The sequence below is a fragment of the Tyto alba genome, unplaced genomic scaffold (assembly GCF_018691265.1).
Source record: "Tyto alba isolate M040663 unplaced genomic scaffold, T.alba_DEE_v4.0 Super-Scaffold_2, whole genome shotgun sequence".
NCBI classification, from domain to species: domain Eukaryota; kingdom Metazoa; phylum Chordata; class Aves; order Strigiformes; family Tytonidae; genus Tyto; species Tyto alba.
Genome location: NW_024881282.1, coordinates 89,745,627 through 89,770,457, shown reverse-complemented (window position 1 = coordinate 89,770,457; position 24,831 = coordinate 89,745,627). Strand labels below are relative to the sequence as shown.

The following is a 24,831-nucleotide window of genomic DNA, read 5'->3' as shown; positions in this document are numbered from 1 at the left end:
CTGGCAGAGGTTTATAGCGGTTGCGCGGGGCTCTGATTTAACGGCTCCCGTGGAGCCCCCCAGCAATTAAGGGGGGAGATGAGACTGGCGTGCTAACGAGGGGGGGGAGCGCAGAGAGCGAAGGGCGGAGGGGAGACAAAGGAGCCGTAACTCCGTCTCCACCCATGTGGAAAACTACCCCCAGCCCCGCAGGAAGGTGGAAGGGGGGGAAGGAAAAATGTCCCTTTTACAAGTGACCCGAACAGAATAAAAAGGCGGGTGAGGGCTGTCCTGGGGGAGAGGGGTTCCTGCTGCAGCCCCCCCCCTCCTCGGGAGCTGGGTCCCTGCCTGAATATTGTCTATTCCTTCCCCCCCCCCCTCCCCGAGCGGGGGCCCTCGTCTGCGTTTGTCATTGAGGGAATTTGCACCGCGGAACAGCCGCGAACGAGGGATCCTGTCTAACAGTTCTCCGGAGCTCCCCGTTCCACCGGCCTCTTCGGCTCTCCCACATTCAGACAGGGAAAAAAAAAAAAAAAAAAAACCCAAAAAACCCCCAAACACCTTTAGTAGTTCATTTTCCAAGGTGAAAGCGCCAGGAAAGAAATAAAGTGTTATTTTATTGGAAAGAAATCAAAATACACCCCCAAAAATACTGGGTTTAGTATTAAGCAAAGGCAGTTTTTTCAACAACAGGCAACTCCTAAAGCCAAAACTACCCAATACTTGAACCCTTGAGTTTGGCAAGCTTCTTTCAGCGACGCACCGAGCAAATGTGTTTTGCTCTGAGCCCTGTAAAGGGCAAGGACCAAGCACGGCGTGTTTCTGACCAAAACTGCCTTTTAAAATCTAAGAATGCTCGGAAGTTCAGCCGGCACCTCTGGCAGAAATGGCTAGAAACGGCCGTTCCTCGGGCGTTACGTCTGCTCTGCTCTGAATATTTCGCAGGGAGAAATGGAACCTGGCTTGAGATAGGCAAGATACCCGCTTCATGCAGGCTCCAAAACTGATGAGTAGTACGGGAGGCGTAAGGAGAAGGGAGGTAAACAGAAGACTGAATGGTCTCTGAACTTTTTTTGGTCGGTGCAGCGTCCGCCGGCGGGCGTAGCGGCGGCTTTGTGGAGACGAAAGGGTCGCGGGTGGCAGCGCAGCAGAGGGTCCCCGCCACCCGGCACCTCCGCCCGGGACACGGCCCCGAGCGAAGGGGAAAAAAGCTGTCATGGGGAGAGCTGAGCCAGGCGGCTGGGAAGGGGCTCGGGGAGAGGTTTCGGAGCCTTTCACCCCGCCCGAGGACGGGGAACGGTGCGCTCTCCTCGGAGCACGCACCCTCCGGGCCAAAAAACAGGAGGGCAGGAAAGAATAACCCTGCTGCAAAGCCCATCCTCCGCGCAAGCAGCCCGACACCCACCCGCTTCTTTCTTGGCTTCGGCCAACTCCGCCAACGCTTTCTGTCCCCACAGCCCAAACCCCGACCTGAGCACCAAGCCCCCGGGGCAGAGGAAACCCTCCAAAGTGCTGCTGGGGTCACCCCTCCAGAAATTAGCCGGTATTCGGCGTTAGGTGCCGCCGCCGAAGCTTCCCGGGGGTAGCAGGAGGTGGGGGAGACGGGTGGGAGCTCCTGCTGCCTGCGGCTGCTCGCCGCCCGTCCGAGGAGGAGGAGAACCGGTGCAAAAGGAAGGTGATCACGTCAGGCAAAATACTCACCAGCACCTCGAAGAGGAGGGACAGTAACTTGCTGTTGGCCATGAAGGTGCTGTCCAGGACGCCCAGGTTGAACCAGCTCCCCAAGCACCGGAAGATTTTGATGAGCATCTTCTCATCGTTGCCTGCTTTCTCCACGCACGTCATCTAGGGGAGGGGACAGGGAAGAACCGGCTTAGGACCCCCCTGACCCCAATGCATCATTCTGCAAGCAAAGTCATAAATGATTTGGGGAAAGCCATCCTGCAGTCTCTACAATCAGCGTCGAGAGCTGCCCCGTGACGCTCAGGGCGATGTTGGGGGGGGGGGGGGGAGGCTGGGACAGCCAGCAGTGACCCCCCCCCCCAAGGAGGCACACACAAATCCCAGCCATCAAGCACCAGCGTTGGACCGACGCGGAAGCAGCGCCCTGCAAACATCCTCCCCACAGCACGTGGGCTTCGAGGACCCTCCCCAAGCCCCCCCCCCAAGCACGTTCAAGGAAGCAGATTGCTTCCAGCATCCCCGTCCCCGCCTAAAGCAGCCCTGGCCTTGGTGAGATGTAAAGGCAGAGCCCCAAAACCTCTCGGCTGCTCTTAGAGGAGTGAGGAAAGCAGTCTGACTGTTCGCACCCCTTCCCAGCCCATCAGTTTTCCGCAGGGTCCCGCCTCAGACCGACGGAGCACAGACACAAATTGAGTTTCACACGCGACGGAGTCCCGGCGCTCGCTCCAATCTCAATCTAACCTGCCCCACCACCCACCACGTCCCGAGGGGCAGACCGACCCCCCGGGGCCAACCCGGGGACCCCCCTGAAGACCCCATCGAGGTGTCAGAGACGGGACGCGGGGCCGGCAGAGCCAGCCCTCGTTTCCAGCGACGGCCAGCGCTGCAACAGCACCTCGCCGCAGCCCTGCCCAAAACCTGGCACCAAAGGAAGCCCTGACCTTGGCAGGCTGAGGGGAAGGGAGAATAGGTGGACAGGCAGGACCTGTCCCAGGCTCCCTTCTCCCCAGAAAAGAGCCCAGACTGGACAAGCAATCCCGCACGGGAGAGCTTCCAGAGATCCTCGCTCGACGCTTCAACCCCCAAGGCGGAACGCCGGACTGCATCACAGTCCCTGCACGACGCCTGAAAACCCTGCCACTCAAGGAAGTGAATTTAGCGTCTGTAAGCCTACCCAGAAAATTTAATTCCGCCCTTCAGGCAGGTGGCTGAAACCCCCGTGGCTGGGATGCACCACAAAAGCTCCAGGCGGAGGCAGAGGCAGTCTGAAGAGAACGTCGACCCTTGGCGATCCAGCGCCCGGCCAGCCTCACTCCGAGATGTCCCAGGAAGAGCGGCGAGGGCTGGGGGGGGGCTCGGGGGGACGGCACGGCGCGGGGGCTCCGGGGAGGTGAAAAGTTTCAGGAGTGAGCGAGGACTCGCTCGAAGGCAACTAAACCTAGGGAAAATGTGGAACTGGGCTCCCCGAATGGCCGCGGTGGCAACGGCCTGGACCTCCCGTGGGGCGAGCACGGCTTAAGGACGGGGGGGGGGGGAAGAGTCTTCTCAAGGGAGACTTGAGCTGCTGTTGAGCGGAGGACGTCGCTCAACGCTGTGCCTTGATACACAAGACGAGAGGAAACGGCCTCCAGCCACGCCAGGGGAGGTTTAGATTGGGTATTAGGAAAAATTTCTTGACTGGAAGGGTTGTCAAGCGCTGGCATGGGCTGCCCAGGGCGGGGGTTGACTCACCACCCCCGGAGGTGTTTAAAAGACGTGTAGACATGGCACTTAGGGGCACGGTTTAATGGTGGGCTTGGCAGCGTTGGGTTAACGGTTGGACTCGGTGATCTTAAAGGTCTTTTCCAACCCCAGTGATTCTGTGATGATCCTTGATCGTCACGATCCCCCTTCCTTCAGAGCTACCGGAGGAACTCCGGAAAATGAATCCTCCTTCCCGGGCCTCCAGGGGGAAAGCCAAAACCAGACACCCCACAAACACGGAACAGCCACCAGCAGTGTCTGCCACGCTCGTATCTCTATCCCAGATACTCTCTGCAGCTTGCTTAACCACAGACCCCCCCCCCCACAAAAAGCAGCGCGGAAACAGAACGGGGACCTTCTGCGAAGGTTTCAGGCCAGCTGAAACCGAGCCCTGCCTACCTCCACTCCGCCGTTTTTTCCAAATTAAACAAAAGAAAACTGCTGGGGGGGTTGAGTTTGTGGCGGGCGCCGTCAGAGAAGGGGATTCAGAGAGGGAAGGGGTATCGGGGAGGGGAGACCTGAGGGGCAGGAGGGGATAAATGACTCAAATCCCAGGGAGGGCATCGCCCCCTTCTCCCCACCCAGAGCCCTCCGCTCATTTCTGCGCAGCACAGTGCCGGGGAGGAGCGGAGATGCTGCACCCTGGAGCTGGAAAAGACATGAAAAAGGATGGGTTGGGGAGAAGAGAACGCGGTCACAGGGAAAACCAAAGCCCTCCGGTTTTGCTCGTCGATGAGAAGGAAATCTAACCGACAGCCCGAGGGCCAAGGGAGCCCGCGATTCTGCAATTCGGAGAAACGGCGTAAAAAAAAAAAGCGCGGCGAAACGCGGCTGCTTTCACGTGGATAAAGTATGAAGGATCCAAAGTTCCTCCCGTCTCCAAGAGCCACGGCTGAATTGAGAAAGGAGCGGCGGGAGGGAGGCGGCCGGGAGAGAAACAGGGAGCCCCCAGCACGGGAAGGGGGGGGCCGAGGAGCGGGGAAACGACCGCTGACGAGGGGCCGCAATTAAAGGCCGCAATTAAAGGGGTCCAGCCGGACCAGCTGCTCGGTGGAAGGAGAGCCGGGCCGGCACCAGCGCTCTCCCCCTCCTTCTCTGGAGAAGCAGAGCGAAACGGTGGCACGCTCCCTTCGAGGCCTGAGGCTGGGGGGGGGCCGGGGGGGCCGCTCGTTTGCCGGGCTCAGACGCGACGCGGGGGGGAAGGTGAGAAGCCTCCCCGGAAAGGAAGGAGCCGGCGAGGAGCGTTTGTTTTCAGTCCCGGGAGCAGTTTCACCTCAACGCTCCTCCGCTCCCCAAACTCACCCTGCTTTGGGGGTCACAGCGATCCCGTTCTTAGGGTGAATGCTCCCCAAGCGGGGGAAACTTTGGAAGAAGAGCCAGGAGATTCAGGTTCAGGCTCCCCCTTTGGCCAAAACTAAACGTGACCTGCGGCTAAATGCGGAACCTCACCTTGTCACACGCCGGGCAGAAGCTAGGCCTGGGCCGACGCTTGCAAGGGGCACGAGAAGAGAGAGGAATCACAGGCTCTGAGCACCCGAACGCCTTTCTTCCAAGAGATACAGAGAGGCGCACGCGTGTCAATCTAGGGATGCTCTAGAGATCCACACACGCACGGCCCGTAACGGGCTGAAATCATTTCTTCACCCTCAAATAAACCGCAACCACCGCCGCCTGCGCAGGAACGCAGTCCTAGCCAACTGCGGGACCGACGGTCCGGGAGATTAAACACATTTTCCTGAACTTGAAGTAAAAAAGAGCCAGAAGAAGCCTCCGCGCTCCGTACCGCCAGCTAAAAGAACACAGTCTCCTCACGTGGACAGCCCAGCCGGAGGAGGAGGAAGCTGCTACGTTGCCATTTTTAGCTCCGTTTTCAATCCAGCGCCGACAACAGGCACCTGACTGTGGTTTCGACCCGCTTGGAACTGGAACGTACACAAAACCAGCTTGTTTCACGCAGACCGGGTTTTTTTTTTTTTTTTTTTGATCAGATCCAACCCGGGTTAACGCGACCCGGGGGGCGGGACGCGGAGGGGAGGAAGAAGCTGCGTGAAATTCTTTAGCAGTTGAGCAGGGCCCGGTGGCTGCTCGGTGTCCTTACCAGCAGGGAGATGACCGTGCTGGAGTAGTACGCCAGGTCTTCTATGATTTCGGTGCGGCGGTTGGCTCCGATGCGCAAGGATCGGCTGTGAACCTCTTCTGGCAGCACCGTGAGGATCTCCAGCAGAAAGGGCAGCGACGTGACATCGTTGCTGTACCTGAAACGGCGGGGGGGGGAGGAAGGAGAGCGCGTGAAGGGACAGGCCAAGCGCCGGCGGGGAGGTCCCCGGCAGGGCGAGAGGTGGAGGGGCACTGCGGGGAGGGGGCCACGCTCCGCGCGGCTCGATCCCGCGCTGACGCTGGGACGTGGGGTGGGGAGGGGTGGGGAGGGGTGGGGAGGGGTGGGGAGGGGTGGGGTGGGGAAGGGGGGGGGGGGGTTCATCCCGGGACAAAAACAGGGACGAGGGGAATCGCTGAGCCTCCCGAGCCGCGTCCAGGGGAGCGTGCGCAGAGCTGGGCAGAGCCACAGGCCTCTCCCTCCAGCCCTGCCAGGAGCCAAAAGGCTTTGAAGTATTAATCTACAGGAGAAACAACTTCCCTGTCACCGGGGCGCTTAGCCGCCGCGCCCCTTTTTGGACGGCGCAGGTCCACCCGCTCAACGTTTACACAAGGAGCCATTTCGAGTTTAAGGACAGAAACAGTCACTTACTTTTCCACCAGTGTTTGTACGCAGCCCTTCCAAGAAGCCATTTGCAGGGCAAGGTCTGCTATTGCTAAAGCAAGCTGGAAGGGGGGAGAGGAGAAAAAAAAACAAAACAAAACAAAATAAAAACACACAAAACCAACACAGCTAAGGGCGGTGATTGATGAAACGTGCCCGACGGCAGGGGGGAAAGGGCGCCGCCGAGCTCGGCAGGGCCGGCAGGTAATTCTGGGCCTGCAGGAGCAGGCTATTAATTCACAATATCCCTGCAGTGTGCGGGGTCCCGGGGGTGAACGCAGAAGGGCCAGCGCCCCCGCCGGGGTGGTTTTCTCTGCGGGGGTTATTTCGGGGCTGAAGGGGGGAACCTCGGCTCAGCGGGGGCGGCGTCGGGCAGCCCCTGCGCCGCGGCGGACGGGAACGCTGTGTGGGGAACGAAGGGGGTTTCTGAGCAGACGCCAGCGCCATCGGGAGATGCCAGCCGGGGCGCTGCGGGGCAGAGCAACGCTCCGTCCCCGTGGCAGAGAGCGCGGAAAAACCCCAGGAAGAGCTGCTCCTCCTCCCAGCCTCTCCAAACGGGAGGGGACAGAGCGCTTGGTTTAACTAAAAGGACCAAATCACGGAGGAGGGGCAAACAGTTCTGCGCTGCGGGAGGCGAGCGGGCTGGCTGCAGGCATCAGCCTTCTCTGTCCTCCTTTGAGGAGGAAAAGCAAGCGAGGGTGACCCAGGGCTTTGCCTCTGAAGTGAGAAAAGCTGGAGCGGGCCACCGCCGGTGCGACCTGCGGCACCCGTTCCTCCTCCCCCAGGCTGGCCACCACGGCAAGGAACGGTGCTGGCAGGGCTGTGACAGGAGCTGGGCTACCAGCCCGCTCTCAACGGCAAGTCGGGACTAAACGGGCCAGGCTTTTCTGCCGAGAGCAGCCTCGGCCCTCCCCGCCTCGCCGAGATTCGGGGAGCAGCTCCCGCCACCCCTCCGCCCGGCCCCTACCTGGGTGACGATGACCGGCGACAGGTCCTTCAAGTTCTGGATGTGGGACAGCAAAGAGTCCCGCAACGAAGCGTGGGAATCCGTGGGGAGTTCGTAGAAGGAAGTCTGTATCTTCATCTTCATGGTCTGCGCCGCGAAGTAGCACGACTCCACATCCTGCCGGATCTGGAGCAGCTGGTCGGAGATCTCCCAGGCGTGGACCTGGAGGCAGAGCGCCGTGCGGTCAGGCCCCGAAGGGAAAGCCCGTGGCTCTGCCAGATGCAAACGCACCCTCCTCCCCTAAAACACACCCCCCCCCCACCCCGGGGAGGGAGGGAGGGGGGGGGGTTGGCTAACGAAGGCGCCGGGGGGCCGTGCCACCCACCCGGATCAGCTTCCAGCACAGACCCGACGGCGGCGGGGGGTGCCCACGGCCTCGGCCCCCGCGGGAGCGCGGACTCCAGAGCGGATCTGCCCTCGCGGCAAAGAGCGACCAAAGAGACTTATTTTTTGGGGGACGGGGGGGGGGGAAAAGTGGTTAATTGCTGCAGCCTGGGGCCCAGGAAGAAAACCGGAGCGAGCCCAGCGAGGGACAAGGGGAGAAGAGGGTTGGATAAAGGCCCCGGGCAGATGGAACTGACGATGTGTAATCGCGGGAGCGCGCGCCGGGCCCGGCGACCCCGCGGCAGACGACGGACGTGCCGAAGAGCTCGGAGGAGAGTCAGCAGGGAGGGAGACTGTCGTCTGCCCGGCCCCGGAGAGGTGACGATGGCCCCTCTGGCTGGTACGAGGCCGAAGGCTTCACCCTTCGCGTGGGACCAGAAGCTACGGGGAGAGCGGTGGGCGAGGTGGAGGAGCAGTGGGTAGCACCGGGGGGGAAATCCTTTCCACCCCAGGCAGGTGTTTTAGACCCGCCGAAGCAGAAACTGCGCTGGGTTGGGTGGGAAAATGAAGTTGGTCGAGGGAGGGAAGTTTGGCTGGGCCACCCAAACCCACGCGGGGAGAGCGGGGCCGCCGTCGGAGCATTTCTGCACGGCCTCTACCCGGGCTTGGGGGGAAACGTTTGGCACTGTCGCGCACGGCATCCCTGTCCCTAAATCAGAGACGTGGGTTTGGGGGGATGGAGCACTCGGGGGGATAAGGAACTGGCTGGGTGGTCAGCAGCTCGATGGCCAAGTGCAGAGCGGTGACGGGCGCCGTTCCTCGGGGGTCGGGGCTGGGCCCGGCGCTGTTTCACATCTTTGTTGGGGACACGGGCAGTGGGATCGATGCCCCCTCAGCAAGTTCACCCGTGACCCCCAGCTGAGTGGTGGGGGACACGCTGAGGGCAGGGGGGGCATCCCGAGGGACCCGGGCAGGCTGGAGAGGGGGGCCCGGGCAAACCTCCTGGGGTTCAACAAGGCCAAGGGCAAGGTCCTGCCCGGGGGTCGGGGCGATCCCCAGCACAAACCCAGGCTGGGCCCTCGAGGGGTGGCTGGAGAGCAGCCCCAAGGAGAGGGACTGGGGGGGTTGGTGGGGGGAAAACTGCCCGTGAGGCAGCCCCGTGCGCTGGCAGCCCAGAACCCACCCGTGCCCTGGGCTGCAGCCAGAGCAGGGGGGGCAGCAGGGCCAGGGAGGGGATTCTCCCCCTCTGCTCCGCTCTGGGGAGACCCCCCTGCAGTGCTGGGGCCAGCTCGGGGCCCCCAACAGCAGAAGGACCCGGAGCTGCTCGAGCGGGGCCAGAGGAGGCCACGGAGATGCTGGGGGGGCTGGAGCAGCTCCCCTGGGGGGCCGGGCTGAGAGAGTTGGGGGGTTCAGCCTGGAGAAGAGAAGGCTCCGGGGAGACCCTCGAGCGGCCTCCCAGGGCTTAAAGGGGAGACAGGGGAGGTGGGGGGGGGACTCTGGATCAGGGGGTGGGGGTAGGACGAGGGGGGATGGGTTTAAACTGGCAGAGGGGAGATTTAGGTGAGATCTAAGGCAGAAATCGTTCCCTGTGCAGGGGGTGAGGCGCTGGCCCAGGGTGCCCAGAGCAGCTGTGGCTGCCCCCTCCCTGGAAGGGTTCAAGGCCAGGTTGGACGGGGCTGGGAGCCCCCTGGGCTGGGGGAAGAGGGCCCTGCCCGGGGCGGGGGGTGGCACTGGGGGGGCTCAAAACACCAAACCACCCTGTGATCCTGTGAAACCCTTGGATTTGGGGACTCCTGTTAAGGAATGAGATCTTCAGAGGACTCCGACAATCAAAAAAATACTCTTCCTTTCCTGAAGCATCTGCAACACATTTTAAGATTTGGTGACAAGATCATCTGGTTTTTCTTAAAAATTAATGTTTTCCCCAAACACCTGAAATCTGAATCTCTGTGCCTACTTAAGCTTGAACTAATGAATTCACACGATCCAGCCCGTGCGTGGGATCATCACCGAGTGCCTCAGCCCCCTCCCCTGGCCTGCACCCCAAAAGCTGCTACGCACCAGCCCCGGGCACTCGGAAGGAACAGGCTGACCACGTCCAACACCCACCCGACTGTATTTCCTATCCCTAAAATCGCTGTGAAAATCACTCTGTCGGACTCCAAAAGGTATCTCTGATCGAGAATCAGGGGAACGCGGCCATGGGACTGGAGGAGGGTGGATATTTCTGATTTTTTTCTGTGTGGGAGATGAAAGACAGTTCCAACCAACATTACAGACAGACAAATGTCGCACCCTGAAAGGAGGAGTTCCCCAAAATCCTCACGTTAACGGCCAGCAAGGCAGGACCCCACTACAAACATTTTTATATATAAATATATGTATATATACACACACATATATATATACACATACATATATATGTAAAGTCTATCCAGGTCCAACAGCCCAGTGAAGGGAGCAATTAAATATATTAAAATCCTCTACAGTACGGAGGATTCTGTTTGTCTGCATTTTAAAAACCACTTTATAAGCAAAAATCCAGGCGGTGACCCCAGCCACTGCTAGGTGGGCAGGTTCTTCCCGCACTTGAAGCTGCCACGAAAAACAGAAATCCCAGGAAAAAAAAAAAAGCCATCCCCTTGGCTCCACCTGGAGAAAGCATCCACGTGGACAAGCAGATCCAGGCTGTCGCCTTCCCTACTCCTTCGGAGTCACAAAATTCTCCTCCTAAACTTACATTTAGGCATCGAGGAGGTGGGGAAAGACTTAAAAAAAAGAGCTTTTGGGGATGTGTCTACTGCTCAGCCCCCATTATGGACGGGGGAAGCGGAGCGTCGCGTCGGGCTGCCCAGCACAGCAGGACCTGGCCATTCAGCCAAGCAACAGCAGCAGCTGATACCCCCCGTTACAAAAATAAATTGGGTTTTGGTTTGGTTTGTGTTTTTTTGTTGAAAATCCAGTTTGGATTCATAAAGTCCAGGAGGTTACGCAGCCCCCCTGCGCGAACACCTCTGGAAACCAAAGGCAAGCCCGCTCAGTCACCCCCGCTGCGTGAGGGTTGATGTAAAACACCCCCACCTCGGTCTTGGATATTTTTATTTTTCAAACTTCAAGCACTTTCTGCACCAGGGCACCTTGGCATTACCCTCGGCCCAGCCCCAGCCGAAGCGCACAGAGATAAGGCAAGACGGACCGATGTCTTAAATTTTACTGAACTTAAACATGGAGATTTTTTTTGCACTGCGTGAACCGAAGGCGGCGTTAAAAATGAGCTGATGTCTACAGAACGGAGCAGGATTATCGTTCGTAGGTTTCGCACGGTTAAAAAAATGCAAAATTCAACTGATTTAGACACCTGAAGCGGTTCTTCAGACGAGCCTCTCTGAGCTCGAGCCACGCTGGGGGGCGATGCCTCCGCAGCCCTCACCTCCGACATCCCTGAAGCCACGGGACTTCCCGGAATTAAATCCCCTGTGAAATAAACCCTCTACCTTTTTTTTTTAAAAAAAAAACCCCAACCCTTCCAGTCCTCATTTGAGCCTTATTAGCGAAGGAGATTCGATCACAACCTTCGGCCAGTTGTTCCATACACTAAATAACCCTTTTTTTTTTTTTAAAATGCAGTCTGTCTAGCCTTGTCTTCCAGCTGCATTTAATACCTTCAGAGTAAAGAGCCACATCTGTTACCGAGAATTCGATCCTGTGCTGGCAAAATGGGTACAGACAGCTCAGCCAAAAAGAAATAAGAGGCGCGGCGGCTACGCCAATAAATCCCAATAAATAATTTGGTGGCTCAGCGAGCTCGCCCGTATCCCAGCTTAATGGCTTCTGTAATTAACCTCCCGTCCCCTCCAACTTCAGGTTTTTTTTCCCTGGCTCCGTTTTGTTTTTTTTTTTTTTTTTTTCCCCCCCCACCTTCAGAATTACACCAGATGGAATTGCACTACGGGACTTTGCTGCCTGGATTTTCCCAAACATAAAATGAATTTGGCACCTCAAGCTCAGGTCCCGCCGTCCCCGCCCGGAGAGCAGCCCCGGCGTTGGGATTTTGCTTTTAATAGGCCTGGGAAGCAATTCCTCGCTCCCCGGCGCCCTTCTGCTGTTCGGAGACCGAACAGATTCATCTCGAAAGGAAAAATAATCACGATTCAAAGCGTATTTATCCCTGGCAGGACGGCGGGTGCCCGGGAAGGGCGGCGGTCTCCACCACCTCGCCACCCGGCGCTCGAGCCCGGGGCCTGCGGCGTCGCGAGGCCACGAGCGCTTTGCCAGGTTGTTAAAAGTTTCAGGTCGAGGTCATCGTGATCTGTTTTTATTCCCAGTGGAAAAAAAAAACAAAACAAAACAAAACAAAACGAGTCTCTTTGCGTACAGCGAAAAAAAATTCTGATTTTTTTTTTTTTTTTTTTTTTTTTTTTACAGACAGCATTAGCGCAGGGCCCGGCTCCTGAATCTACGCCGTGAAGTTTTGCTGGAAGGGATTTCCACGGGCGTTTTAGGCCCGAGCGCAGTACCTGAGCTGACTGTCCACTCCAAAAGTGTCGTGTGTCCCCCCCCCCTCCAAAAAAAAAAAAAAAAAAAAAAAAAAAGAGGCGCCGGGATTGCGCTCGGGATCCATCCCCGCCGCCGCACCTCGCTGGCAGGGCCGGCCCCCGGCCCGGTGGGCTGCCAGCCCTCACCCCCCACCTCGGGCCGGCGCTGCCCATCGTTTTTAGCCCTCGACGCCGCGGGCAGGGAGGGGCCGGAGGGCGGACGGACGTGGCTGCCCCCGGACACACGGACGCTCCCCGGGCTCTGAAGCCGCCGCTCGCGACGGCGGAGGAGACTCTCGGCGGAGCCGGCTCCGCCGCTCTTACCAAGCCCCAACCCTTCCCTCCCAGCTGCCTCCCTGACCACTAAATAAGCGGCTAAATAAGCTTTTCTCCAACGATTCCAGCTATTGCTGGCGCCCAACTCGCCTGTAAAGACTTCAAAACGGGTAGGAAGAAAAATTTGGACGTATTTCTGACAGAAACGTCCCAGCGGATTTATTTATACTCACCAGCTAATTCCCGAGCTAGCAACAAATAAAAAAACCCCTTCCTTCAGAAACGGAACAACTACGACAGCTAGGAGCACACCAGACCCTCATGAAAAGCTTTCTCAGCTGGATTAGCGGGCGCGTTATTTTCCACAGCGTTTAGGGCTGAGCAATTACGGACCCCGTGGCAGACACGGGGACTCGGCAGGCAGCAGGCAAGGAGATCTTACCCAAAACCCACGCACAAATCACAGCCAGAGAGCCCCGGCGCTGCTACGCAAGCGATGATCCAACCGTCCGGGAGGCGCCGGATTCAACCGAGACGGCAAAATTACTCGCGGCGTTGCGATGGCTGGTGACCGGCGGGACGGGCAGACGCTACCTGCGCCCTCAGAACTCCCCGCGGCGTGCTCGGAAATTACAGAATGCCCCCAGGAGCTGAAGTAAGTTGGCTGGCACGCCCTCAGACAGCTCCGACGAGGATCACCTGGGCTGACAATCAATATATAGCAAAAAAAACAAAATACACCAAACAAACGCCCAACTCCGAAGCAGTGTTTAGCAGGAATGGATGTGTACGGCACCAGAACAGGTAATGAAGACCTTAAAGAAATGTCAGGTTGGGAAATAAATTAATTCTTGGTCTTTGGCTGCAGCTGCACACCACTGGATCTCAGTGCAAAGAAGAAGACATCTCGCCAACGACCAAGAGCAGCCGCGTCCTTCAGGAGACCAACGGTATTTGGGGGGAATTTTTTTCGGGGCGTGCGACGACGTACCGTCTCCTCGGGCCCAAAAGCACAGATTTGGGTGGAAGGTAAACCCCCGCGTGGGGTCCCGTTGGCCCCAGGATGTGGTGGGCGACGCAGGACAGGGGGGGTGGGTGCGACGCGTGCCCCAAGGGGATTTGATTTGGGGGAGCTGCCAGATAACCCTGCCAGCGCACGGCGGCGGCGCTACCGCCGGGACACCTTATACAAACGGCATCGTCTGAAGAATCACCCGGCCTAAGGAAAAAAAAAAAAATGAACTTTGATGAAGCCAGGGCTAATTTCTACAACCAACAGTCCAGCAACTGCCTTGAGACCGGGAGCAGGGACGGCGCCAGATCTACGGGCCAGGAGCTCCACACGCAGCCGTGACCCCGTGCCGCCCTCGTGCCACGTCCAGGGTCACCCACCCCACCGCCCAGCCAGCTCCCACTCATCGTCCCACCCGCCTCGAAAAAAAACGGTGGGGCTGATGGAACCCCAAGGTACGGACTGAATGAACCCACGCTGCACGTTTTGGAGGGATGGCCCTTGGGCTGGGAGGATGATATCTGTGAGTATATATCCAAAAAAAAAAAAAAAAACCCCACACACAAAAAAAAACAAGGAAAAAAAAAAAAAAACAGGAAAAGGGATGGTGATTAACTAGAAGGTATTGGGAAACATGGAACCTGAGCACAGTATAAATGGCATGGAATAATGGGTAGACACTGGTTTTGGCTGGGATAGAGTTATTTTTTTCTTCTTGGTAGCTAGAACAGCGCTGTGCCTGGGAACCAGTGCGGGATTTGGTACGAAAATGCCGATAATACACCCGTGGTTTTAGTTGTTGCTAAGTAATCCAGAACTGCCCAACTGCCCCTGTCCTGCCCGTCTGCAGGTGCACAAGAAGCTGGGGGGGAGCAGGGCCTGAGCACCGGACCCGAACTGGTCACTGGAATATTCCAGATCACGCGACGGCGTGCTCGGCACCTAGGTGAGGGCTGGCCGGGACCTGGGGGGCGCTTTTGGGGGGATTGGGGATCTTCTCTCCTCGGGGACCGCTGCCCGGGAACGGGCTGGACATCGGTCAACGGGTGGTGAGCAACTGCACTGTGCATGAGTCATTTGTATATTCTATTATTATCATCATCATTATTTTAATATTATTTGAATTATTGAGTTGGTTTTGTCTCAACCCACGAGTCTCCTCACCTTTACCCCTCAAATTCCCTCCCCCAGGGCATCCGGCTGCCGGCCGGGTTTAAGCCACGACAGAGACATTACAAGAGAATTATTTCAGATTCTAGCGCTGGCCACCAGATGCGGTGGTCAAAAACCAAAACATCCACCCCTAAAAAACGCGAGTTAAGAGCATCCTGCAGAAAACAAACCCTTGTGGGGAGGAAGACAACGCACCACCACCGCCAGACTGTGCAGAGGAGGGAGGATCTTCGCAAACCATCTCAAGCCTCGTGGATTTTTGTTTTTTTTTTTTTTTTAAATAAAAATTGCCTTCCTACTGAGAACATACGAGTACCACGGGGCAGAAAAGGCCCTTCTGCAAGCGTACAATCCAGCCCGCCTTGGAAGTTTGGAAATTAAAGGCTCATTCCTCATTTTCACTTAGGAACAGACCCGTCTCCAGCTGGATTTCCTGAGAGATTCATGAGGGCGAGCCAGCCCAGCCTGGGTGACAACATCTCCTTCCCCGACCACGCAGAGGGTGGCACCCCCGAGGCACTGATCAACTGTTGGTTCAACTGAAACCACCTCCACATTCCAACCCAAACAACTTCTCGTTTTTGTCACAACAGATCTCCCCCATCCTACCGCGCAGGCCTCTCTAGCGTAACGGTGCTCGCCGGCAGACCTGTACTTGGGGGGCCACCACCAACTGTGTAAACAAAAAGCTCGGCTATGACGCTGCCGTTACCTCTGGGAAAGGGTTTTCACGTAAAATTGAGGCTGCCGTGCGGTCAGAAGCCAAAGGGATCTCGCAGAGACAAACCGAAGCTCCCAGGGAGGAAGGAGCCGAGCGCCGTTGCAATGGGATAAAGAAATCACGAGCTGCGTACGTGGGAGCCCGTGGGCTTCAAGTGTGGCTTCCTCCAGCCCCCGAGGACCGATCTGCGCGCAGCCTTCCTCACGTGAGTAAGAACTGCTTCTACCGTCCCTCGGACTTCATCCCGGGGTTTGAAACTTGCTTCTGATGCAAAAACGGAGCGATACCAGAACGAGCATAAACCGGGAAGAGGGCTGGAGGCCCCGTCGCCGCGGCCTGGAGATCACCCCCCAGGGGGCTTTGTCTCGACGTACCCGGCTTCCCCAGGCAGATAAAAACCGAAACCCCACGCTACGGCACAGGACATTTGCAGCTTGACATTTAACACTGGGATGAAATACGAGTTGGGTATTTACACGGCTGTAACAACAAGAGACAAAGATGTAAACAGGGAGAGCCCAGGGACCTTCCTCACACAAAGAAGAAGACCTTCCCCTCCGAAAAAAAAATGCAGCATTTCTTTCAGTTTTAACGAACGGGTGGATGATTAGAGACGGCTCGCAGCGTTAGAATGTAGCGCCTCAAACTATAATTGAAAACATTTGCAAAAAAAAAAAAAAAAAAAAAATCAGATGTATTTTTCCTCATTTTACTGCTCCCTTTCTGCACTTCCATCGCTTTTCTGCAAGGGGAGAGGACCAATGCCTACCAAGTTCCACCATGCCGGGGGCATGCAGAGGGCAGAGCTCATCAGCTGGAGGATGGGATTCATGAGCAAAGCCTAAGAGTAGCAAGTTTTAAATAAACAGGAACTTTTTTGCCCAGGGAGGGGAAAAGAAGAACGCAATTCCGCAGACGAGTACCCCACGTCCAAACCACCCACACCTCCACCAAGCCCCAGGTGCCCCCCCCACGTTTCAGGTCGCTCTTCAGCACTCGCGATGGTGTCACCCGAGCTCTTACACAAACGCAGCTTTGACGCAGGAACCTTGGTGCAAAGAGCCTCAAAAGCTGGCAAGGTGGGTCCTGCCCGCGGAGGAGAGCTGGGCCGTTTGCAGCTGGAAGGAAATTCCCAAAGGACCTCGACGGGAAGGTGGGAAACCGAAGGTGGATCTCCAAGCTAAGCAACGTTGCCTCTTTTGCTCGGAAGATGATGAACTGCCCGAGAGGCGGAAGGATTTTAGGTAGGAGGACAACACGTCCACCAGCCTTGAGGCAGAATCACTCCAGTCATGAGCCCGGCCCCCCAAGCCGTGGCACGTCCATCCCAGAAATCTCCTGGAGAAAAGGGACTGTCGCCGTCCCTGCGGGTACCCCAGCCGTTCCCCAGCCCACGCAGAAGCAGCTCTTGCTGGCACCAGTCGTATGAAGTGACCGTCCATAAGGGAATGAGCTGATGCTGCAGCTCCTGAGGGAAGCGGCCAGTTCCCACCCAGTTTCCCCAATTCCCCTCCCCAGCTGGCCCGTTAACAAGAAGCAGCGACTTCGGTTGGGCTGCTGAGACCCTGGAGATGGCGGAGAGAGGGCAGCGCAACGGGCGCCACGTATGTTGAAGGACGAGGGTTGGACAAAGAGACAAAAAAAAAAAAAAACGCCTTGGACATCACAAGGGCTGCCACCGTTCGACGGAGCATGGCGGGAAGCAGCCCTGAAAATCTGCGTCCCTCTGGTGCAGAACGTGAGGCACTGAAAGACTCCGGATGCGAATTTAAGAAAACTCATGGAGTTTGGCTACGCCCACCTACCCAAAGCGCATGCAGGTGGCTCCAAGCAGCTGCTCCCTAAGCTCCAAAACCAGTTTAGAACCAGATGGTCACCAGAAACGAGCAAGTTCCACCAGAATTTAATCTCCTAGTATGAAGACCGCGAGTAAGAGGGAGGGATTCGATGCTGTCAATGTTGGAGAGAGCTCCTAACGGCTCGACTTTGGTCGTTCCAGCCAGAAACCTTCAACGACAAGTAAGTCCTTGTGGAGAAGGCAACTTGGGAAAGAGGAGCACCCAGTTCGTTCAATCCCAGCTAGCGGAAGAGTTACTCGCAGAATAAATCTGCCAGGTAGGTGGAAGCTGACGCATCAGCCAGAGAAGCTCCCGAAGGCAGCCTTAAATTTTATGGATCCTTTTGAGAAAAAGGCTGGCTTGAGCCACAAAGCTGCGGAAACAGAGGCGGCTTCACGCTTGCAAGGCAGCCACAAAGCGTTTCTGCTACACCCCAGCCCTCCCACAAAGAGCCGTTTCCACTCTTTGGTCAAATGGTACCTCCAAAGAATGACAGGCCCCAAGGCAGAATTCCCAAACGAGCTGGCAAACCTTCTCAGCTACCCAGCAGCTTCTCCCCAGGGTCTCGTGCAGGCTTTTGAAGGACAGTTCTCATGGCCAACACCACACTGAGCAAAAGCAAGCTTTAGGCAAAGAGAACGCATTCGGAGTCAAGTCCTCTGCTCAACGAGACTCTGAAGAGGACTTAAGAGGGCCAGTAAGGGTAGGGATCTTCCAGCGGACAGCCAGACTTGGTTAGTGAGAAAACAGATGGCAGCTTGTGTGCTGGAGACGTGGTTCCACCTCGAGGCCACGACTGGTGACCGAGTCCAGCGAAGATCCCTGAAATTTCCCTCCTTTTCCACACCCCGAATGGAAGGAAGGAACAGGCCCATTCAGTGCCAGTCTAAGGGACGGATACCGAAACAGCACAGAGGTGAATTTTGGAGCTGGAGGTGCTGGGCGAATCAAGAGCTTCCAGCTCAGAAGGAAAGTACACGGCGGGCCTTTTGGTAAAACCTTCTGAACTTCCACCAGCATGTTTAACTTGTTTTTTCCCCAGATTAGAATTTCATGCCCCCTTCTTTGAAAGGATTCAACTGTTATCGTAGGCAATCTTTACCACAGACCATTTACATCGTAGCAAGGAAGACTTTGATAAGACAGCATGTCCTGGGTTGAGTGAGTGGTGGAGTTTCTTGGTGGCAGGGGAGGGGGCTATCGGGGCGGCCCCCTGGGAGAAGCTTCTCGAAGCTCCCCCAGCTCCACGTCAGCTCCACTTCTGTTTGGAAACTGAGCCCATGAGCTGCGCCTCTGCGATAACGTATTTAAGAAGGGACGTGGTGACGGGCAGTGGGACTGGTGAGGAGGAGTTGCTGCAGCTGCATGAACACCAAGGTCAGTGGAGGAACGGAGGAAGAAAGGAGGGGGGAGGTGTGCCGGAGCAGAGACCCCCCTGTATCCTGTGGGGAGACGGCAGGGTGGCCCCCCCTGCCACCCATGGAGATCTATGGTGGAGCAGACATTGATTTATGGCCTGTTGCTCCTGCTTGGAATAATCAAGGTGCTGTGCCCGAAGAAGGCCGGGGTCTCATGGGAAAAGGCAGCCCCGCTGCTGTAATTCAGCGCTGGGAGGATTGCAGCATGCGGGGGAGTCCCACGCCAGAGCAGCTCGGGAAGGGCTGCAGCCGTGGGAGGGAATCCAGTCGGAGGAAGTTAGTGACCCACGACGGAGCAGTGTGGGGAACGCTGCGGCCCGTGGGAGGGACTCATGTCGGAGAAAGTTTGTGGAAGACTGTCTGCTGTGAGAGGGGGACCACGATGGAGCAGGGGGAACAAGTTCCGGACACTCCCCTCACCGAAGATCAGGGAAGTGGCAGCGCTGCCTGCACCCCCCATTCCCTGCCCCTGCGCCACTGGGGGAGGAGGTAGAGATATCGGGAGCAGAGCTGAGCCCGGGAAGAAGGGAGGGGTGGGGGGAAGGTGTTCTCAAGATGTGGCAATGCTTCTCACTGTCCTACTCTGTTATGTGTTGTTAGTGTCTGTAATAAATATATGTTCTTTTTTTCTTCCCCTAACGAGTCTGCCTTTTGCTCGTGATCATACAAGGGGGATTTTTCCCCATCCCAGTCCTATCTGGAACCCCAAGCCTGGCTCTCTGTCCCTTCTCATTGCCGGAGGGGAAGGGAGAGGGAGCTGCTGTGTGGTGGTTGGCTGCCAACCAGGCCCAAACCACGACACAGCAGAAAAATCTAAACCTCAGAATCACAGAATAACTAAGGTTGGAAGCAGCAGACCTGAAGGTCTCTGGTCAAACCCTCTGCTCCAAGCAGAAGCAACTGAAGTCACGCTTGTTCAGGGCAGTTGTGAACATCCCCAAGGATGTGAACACCTCCTCAACCCCGGTCTTTGTTCCAGGGCTTATCCATCCCAACGCAGCCCAGGGGCTACTTGGCCTCCTAAACCCCAAACCCCCACGTTGTTTTCCAGCCAGCTGTCCCCCACTGACCTGCTGCAGGGGGGTTTTCCTCACCCTGGGGACGGGACTTTGAGTCGGCCCTTGCTGAACTGCCCGAGGTCCCCGCGAGCCCGTTCCTCCACCCACCAAGGTCCCTTGGAAAAGCAGCCCTGCCTCCAGGCTATCGACTGCTCCTCCAACTTGGCATCATCCCTGAACTTCCTGAGGGTGCACCTGTCCTGCCGTCCAGGTGGTTAATGAAGACGTTCAGCAGTACCCGCACGACTATCGACCCTCGCATCTGGCCACCAGCTGGACTTCAGGTGGCCACTGACCACTACTGCTTGATCCCTGCGACTGGTAGAGTTTCCCAGCCCTCAGGTCCATCCCTCTCCACTTTGGTTACAGCAACACTGCAGGACACCACGTTGAAAGCCTTGCTAAACAGCAAGGAACAGGACATCCACAGTTCTCCCCATCCATCCCACCGGCCATCTTATCATAGGAGGCTACTTGGTCGGTCAGAAAACTTGTCTTCTCCACCGCAAGTCCAGAAGCCACAGCATTCTCTCTTCCACCCATCGCTTTTGGCCAGTTATGGGCCAATTTCTTGGCACATAGCACTGAATGCTTCAAAAACCCAGGACTAGCGTGAGTAGAGGGCTTGGGCCGAACACAGCCCTGCAGTCTGGAGCATCTCCACGACGGGGGGAGAAACACAGCTCCTTCTGCAGAGGGTCACAAAGGGCTCCCCTCGGCGTGCTGGCGCACAGATCCTCTCCCGAAGCTCTGTCAAGATGTCAACGCCTCCCAAAAATCCATCAAGGGCTCAGCAGCCTGCAAGGTTACCTCCAGCTCCGGCCAGGGCGGCTGCGCTGCAAGGGGTTCTCTCTAAATGAGCAGGTCACCTCCGGAACGACGCTTTTAAACCCCTGCTTCCTTCGGGTGTGCCGACACCAGCTTCCAGCCGCCCCGCCGCAGCAGCCACGCGCGCGCGATTGCCCAGTACGACTGGCCAAGCGGCCCAACAGACCAAAAAAAACCCATCGGATCAAAGACTGGTAACCCCACCCACGGGCACCTGGTTATCGGGGTAACCAGCGACAAGCATTCGTGAGAATCTGGGGATCCCTCATTGCTACTGGTTTGCTAGTAATCTGGATCCTGAACTCTGGGTGGGGCCAAAGCCCCGGTGACCAGGAGGGTTTGAGCGATGGCCGCCCCGTCACTGCCCCGGGACCAGATCTAAGCTCGAAGCTTGCTCTGAGCAGCCTCGTGGACTGGAGACCCTCAAAGGTGACCCTTCCCGTGATGTCATTGCAGGCAGGGAAGGGGAAAAATTAATCCAGCGTTTAAGGAGAGCGGTGAGCCCGATGCTCTCGAGGCACGTGGCCCTGCGAGCAGCTCCAACGCGTCTCCTGCGCCACGCAGCAGCGGGAGGGACCTCTGGGTCACCCTGGGACCCATCGACCCGCTCGGCCGAGCCCCACCTGGGACCACAACAGCCACCGCCCCCTCTTCCCCCAAAACTGCCCCCCAAGGATCCCCCCGTCCTCCCGCGCTCCAACTCGTCCCCTTCTCTTTTAAAAACAAAACAAAAAAAAAACGAGCTTCTGGGTTGGATAGATTTTGGCAGGCAGCTCTCTGGTTTGGGATGAAAGGGCCCCGTTGGCTTCATGGGACAACCCCGACCTTTTAAACGGGTGTTTGTCAACAAGAGGGAGGCCAGCCAGCTCCTGCCTTTCTTCACCTCCCAGGTTCTCCTCGGAGAGACGATCCGTTCCTCGTGCGTTCCGTGGGCTCCTCTCCACACGCGCAGCACCCATCACGGGGTGCAAGGCCACTGAGATTTTTATCTCCCTTAAAATGGCTAGGGAAAGGATTCCAAAATTATTTCCCGCACGCTTCAACTGGTAAAAGGTGTTTTGGTGTGGTTTTTTTTTGGTTTTTTGTTTTTTTGTTTTTTTTTTTTTAATTTAACTTGGAGTTATACTTCCACTCAATATTATCATAAAATTAACTGTAGCGGTAGATCAAAGAAAATCCATATCAGAATTAGTCACTTAAAAGAACCCTGTCTGGCTACTGGCCACATCTAATTTCCACCTCCTAGAAAGCGCTTTATGAATCAACATTAAATCACAGAACGACCTACACTTAATCCACACCAAAAAAAAAAAAAAAAAACAACCAACCAACCCAATGCACCAGCTCGCAGCTGCTTATCTGCACCGTATATTTTACCGACGCTCCGCTCCAAAGACCCGCTAATGAAGAAACACTTAAGAAACTGGGATCAGAAAGCTGAGCCCGGCTGAAACAAGCTTAATCCCTATATTTGGTACGACTCCTCCGCATTAAAGAAACTCCAGCTCGTCTGGAATCAGCCTTTATGCAACTCCAAACACAGAGCGCAGGTTTGCTGGTTGAGTGAGGCTCGAATTGGGTGGTTTGGGTGAACTTGCACCTACAGCCCAGCCCTTCAGCGCCGCACAAGGCGCGGGCAAGCTCTCCACTGCTCTTCAAGATACTTCGTTACGGCGTAAAATGACATTCCCCTGAAATAACCAGCAGCTGAAAGGCAAGAAACGATGCTGGAGGGGGAGCAGATGATAAAAATGAACGAGCCCACCGCCGGCGGTACCGACAGCTCTCAGCAGCGCCGCGGAGCCGGTCGGGCACACGCAAACCAACGTTTGAGCTTCAGTTCCTCGTCCCCACGACGGCTCCAGCGTGCGACGACTGTCCCGGCCAACAGCCAGACCCCAAGGCCACTCCAGAAACGCCCAAAACAGCGGGAAGCCCATCCCAACAGCCCGTGCAAGGCGGCAGCAAACGACGCGTAACCAACCGAGACCGACCCGCTCAAATATCAGACGGGCACGCACCGCTCCCGCGCGTCTCATCAAGCGCCACCCTGGCTGATCATGAATATTTAAGAAATATTCAACGATGGGTGTCATTTGCACGGAGACGGTTCGTGAACAGAAGAGAGTCCAAAGAGAGGACCTTCAGGTTATTAAATCCAAGTGACTTGATCCAGCTCGAGAGAGAAGGAGGCCTTATTTACAAAATAGTAGTGATAGTGGAGAATCCGTTAATTCCCCTATCAACCCACCTAGAGAAGTCAGTCACACAGAGCCCGCCGCACCCTCTGCTTCTACATTTTTGTGTCAACCACCCGACACAAAATCCTCCCTTGAAGCTCATCGCCGAGGCGGGACCACCAATAAAGCCGACGCCTTGCGCACCACGCCTCAGGGACGCGCTGTTGCGAGAAGAAGGGGTGAAGGGTGCAGAAAGAGACAGCAAAGGAATTTTGATTTTCAATCTTCCCCCCAAAATTACAGCCCGACGTGCGGCTCGCCCGCTGCTGCCTCAGCTCCCTCCTCTAAAGGGGAGGGAGGGCGCGGAGCTCTACGGATGGAGGGCGGCAGAATAACCTCCGTATTCTACCTTTATAAACTCCTGATATATAAAAATGTGTAAAATAGAGATATAATAAGAGTACTTGCATCTTCAACAGTGCCTGCTGCAACGGCTAATGAGCTGTATGAGGAGGAAAGGCCTTAATTTCAGGAAAAGTCTTCCAACGAAGGCAAACTGGCCGGTTCCTGCTACAGCTAAGGCTGCGATTTCCGTCGGCCTTCATGAGAACAGAGGGACGCAGCCACTTAAAAGTCCAGTCTCTCCACACAAAACAAAGCAAAAACGCAGCGGAAAGACCCTTCCTTTCCAACGAAGCCCCCGAGTCGGCAAGCTGCTCGCCACCACCTCCCCAACCCTCTCGCCGTACCCCGCAAGGCGGGCGAGGCGTTCCCCCCCTTTTGAAACTCGGGCTTTGCCACAGGCAGCGCTAATCCCGCAGCACCACGCCACGGCGGGCACGGAGCTAGCGCTGCTTGGTAAGCACAAATCCCCCACCCTGCCTCACAGAGAGGCAGCCAAAGCTTCTGTTATTTTTTTTTTTTTTTTTTTTACAAAAAAAAACAATATGTTAAATGAGACCGCGGCCATCAGCTACCCGCAGCTTTACGACGCACAACGCTTTTATCACAAGCTTTCGTTCAGGCGCAGGGCTCAGACAAGCCCCGGACCCGCAGGGAGAAGTCGCCAAAAAGCAGCAGAATGTCATAAAATCATCCCCACCAGTAAAACCACCGGGCAGCTTTACCAGGCGTGCTCGTACCCCACGGCGGCTGCGGGCTCCCACTTACCACGGGGTTAAGATCCCGCACGCGTGGACCGGCTCGCTCCAGGCTGCCTCGTTAACCACCGCTCCGAGCGGTCGTTCTCTTCTCCCAACCAGAAGGAAGGGGCAGGAGAGCCCCCAAGCCTTGAGCGACTCACTCTCTGTTACCTGTCATGACGTTAACCACTACCAAAAGCGCTCACCGCCCCGCCGGCTTGCGCCGGGAAGTTGAAATAAACTCACCAAAGAGGAGTTTAAACAAGCTGAATGACACCGGGCTGTGCCCCAGGGCACCCAAACCTCTGGCGAATAAGTGGAATTAATCCTTAGGCCCGGCAAATAAATCTCTGAACGGCTCAGGCCAAGTAAGCACAAATCAAAAGCGAGAGGCAGAAACGCTGTTAACCTGGAGTCGAGCTAGCTCGCCGCTTGTGTTTAAAACACCCTTGTCCGTACAGCAGAGGCAGCCCGGAGCTGGAAAGAGATTTCTGAAGGCATTTCTCTTAAGAGATAGGAGCGAGATTTCTCCCTCAAAAGCAAAAGGATCCGCTTTGTTTCCTGGTACAAAAGCTGAGGTGCTTCACAGGCGCTTCTCTGCGCGGCAGGACGAAAGGAGCGGCGCGGAGAATCTGGGTTCAGCCACGGGAGGCTGTCGGTGCGACAGCCGGAGCGAGCGGCGCCGAGACGCCCGGCAGGAACACAAGAGGCTAAAACCACGCAAAGGCACCCACGATTTATATTAAAAACAACCTGGACGACACAGGTAAGAGCCCACAGAAACCCCAGCAGAACAAAACAAACCCCGAGACCTTCCACAGGCAGAGAGAGCCCATCCGTACAGGTGGCTGGAGTGTTAAAAATTAAAAAATAAGTCCCAAATGCTTCGCGCTCGCCCGTGGACGGGGCAGTTTGTGCCAAGCGTGGGCAGCCGGGGCGCAGAGGAACCACCTTCAGCCTCCTGCCCCGGCGCGGGGTGCGGGTGAAATCCGTCCTCTTCATCCCGCCGCATCCCTCGCCCATCCCCGATTCCCCGCTCTCGCCCCGAAGGCTGACCAGGAACTCCTCGAAGCGCCCTGCGAAACGGTTACCTCCGCATCCGCGCTAATTGCGGCCTCGTTACCTCGCAGGACGTCGGGGGTCCTCAGCCTGCTCCC

General features: G+C 56.7%; 1 protein-coding gene across 1 annotated transcript in view; it reads right to left on the bottom strand.

Moving 5' to 3' along the window:
• Positions 1 to 24,831, bottom strand: part of TNPO3 (transportin 3) — a 31,627-nt gene that overhangs the window by 5,048 nt on the left and 1,748 nt on the right. Inside the window, exons 2-5 of the mRNA XM_042791877.1 lie at positions 7,131 to 7,331; positions 6,152 to 6,225; positions 5,504 to 5,660; positions 1,681 to 1,824 (exon numbers count right to left, since the gene is read on the bottom strand). Of these exons, the coding sequence (XP_042647811.1) occupies positions 1,681 to 1,824; positions 5,504 to 5,660; positions 6,152 to 6,225; positions 7,131 to 7,331 (576 nt within the window). The remainder of the gene's footprint in view (positions 1 to 1,680; positions 1,825 to 5,503; positions 5,661 to 6,151; positions 6,226 to 7,130; positions 7,332 to 24,831) is intronic.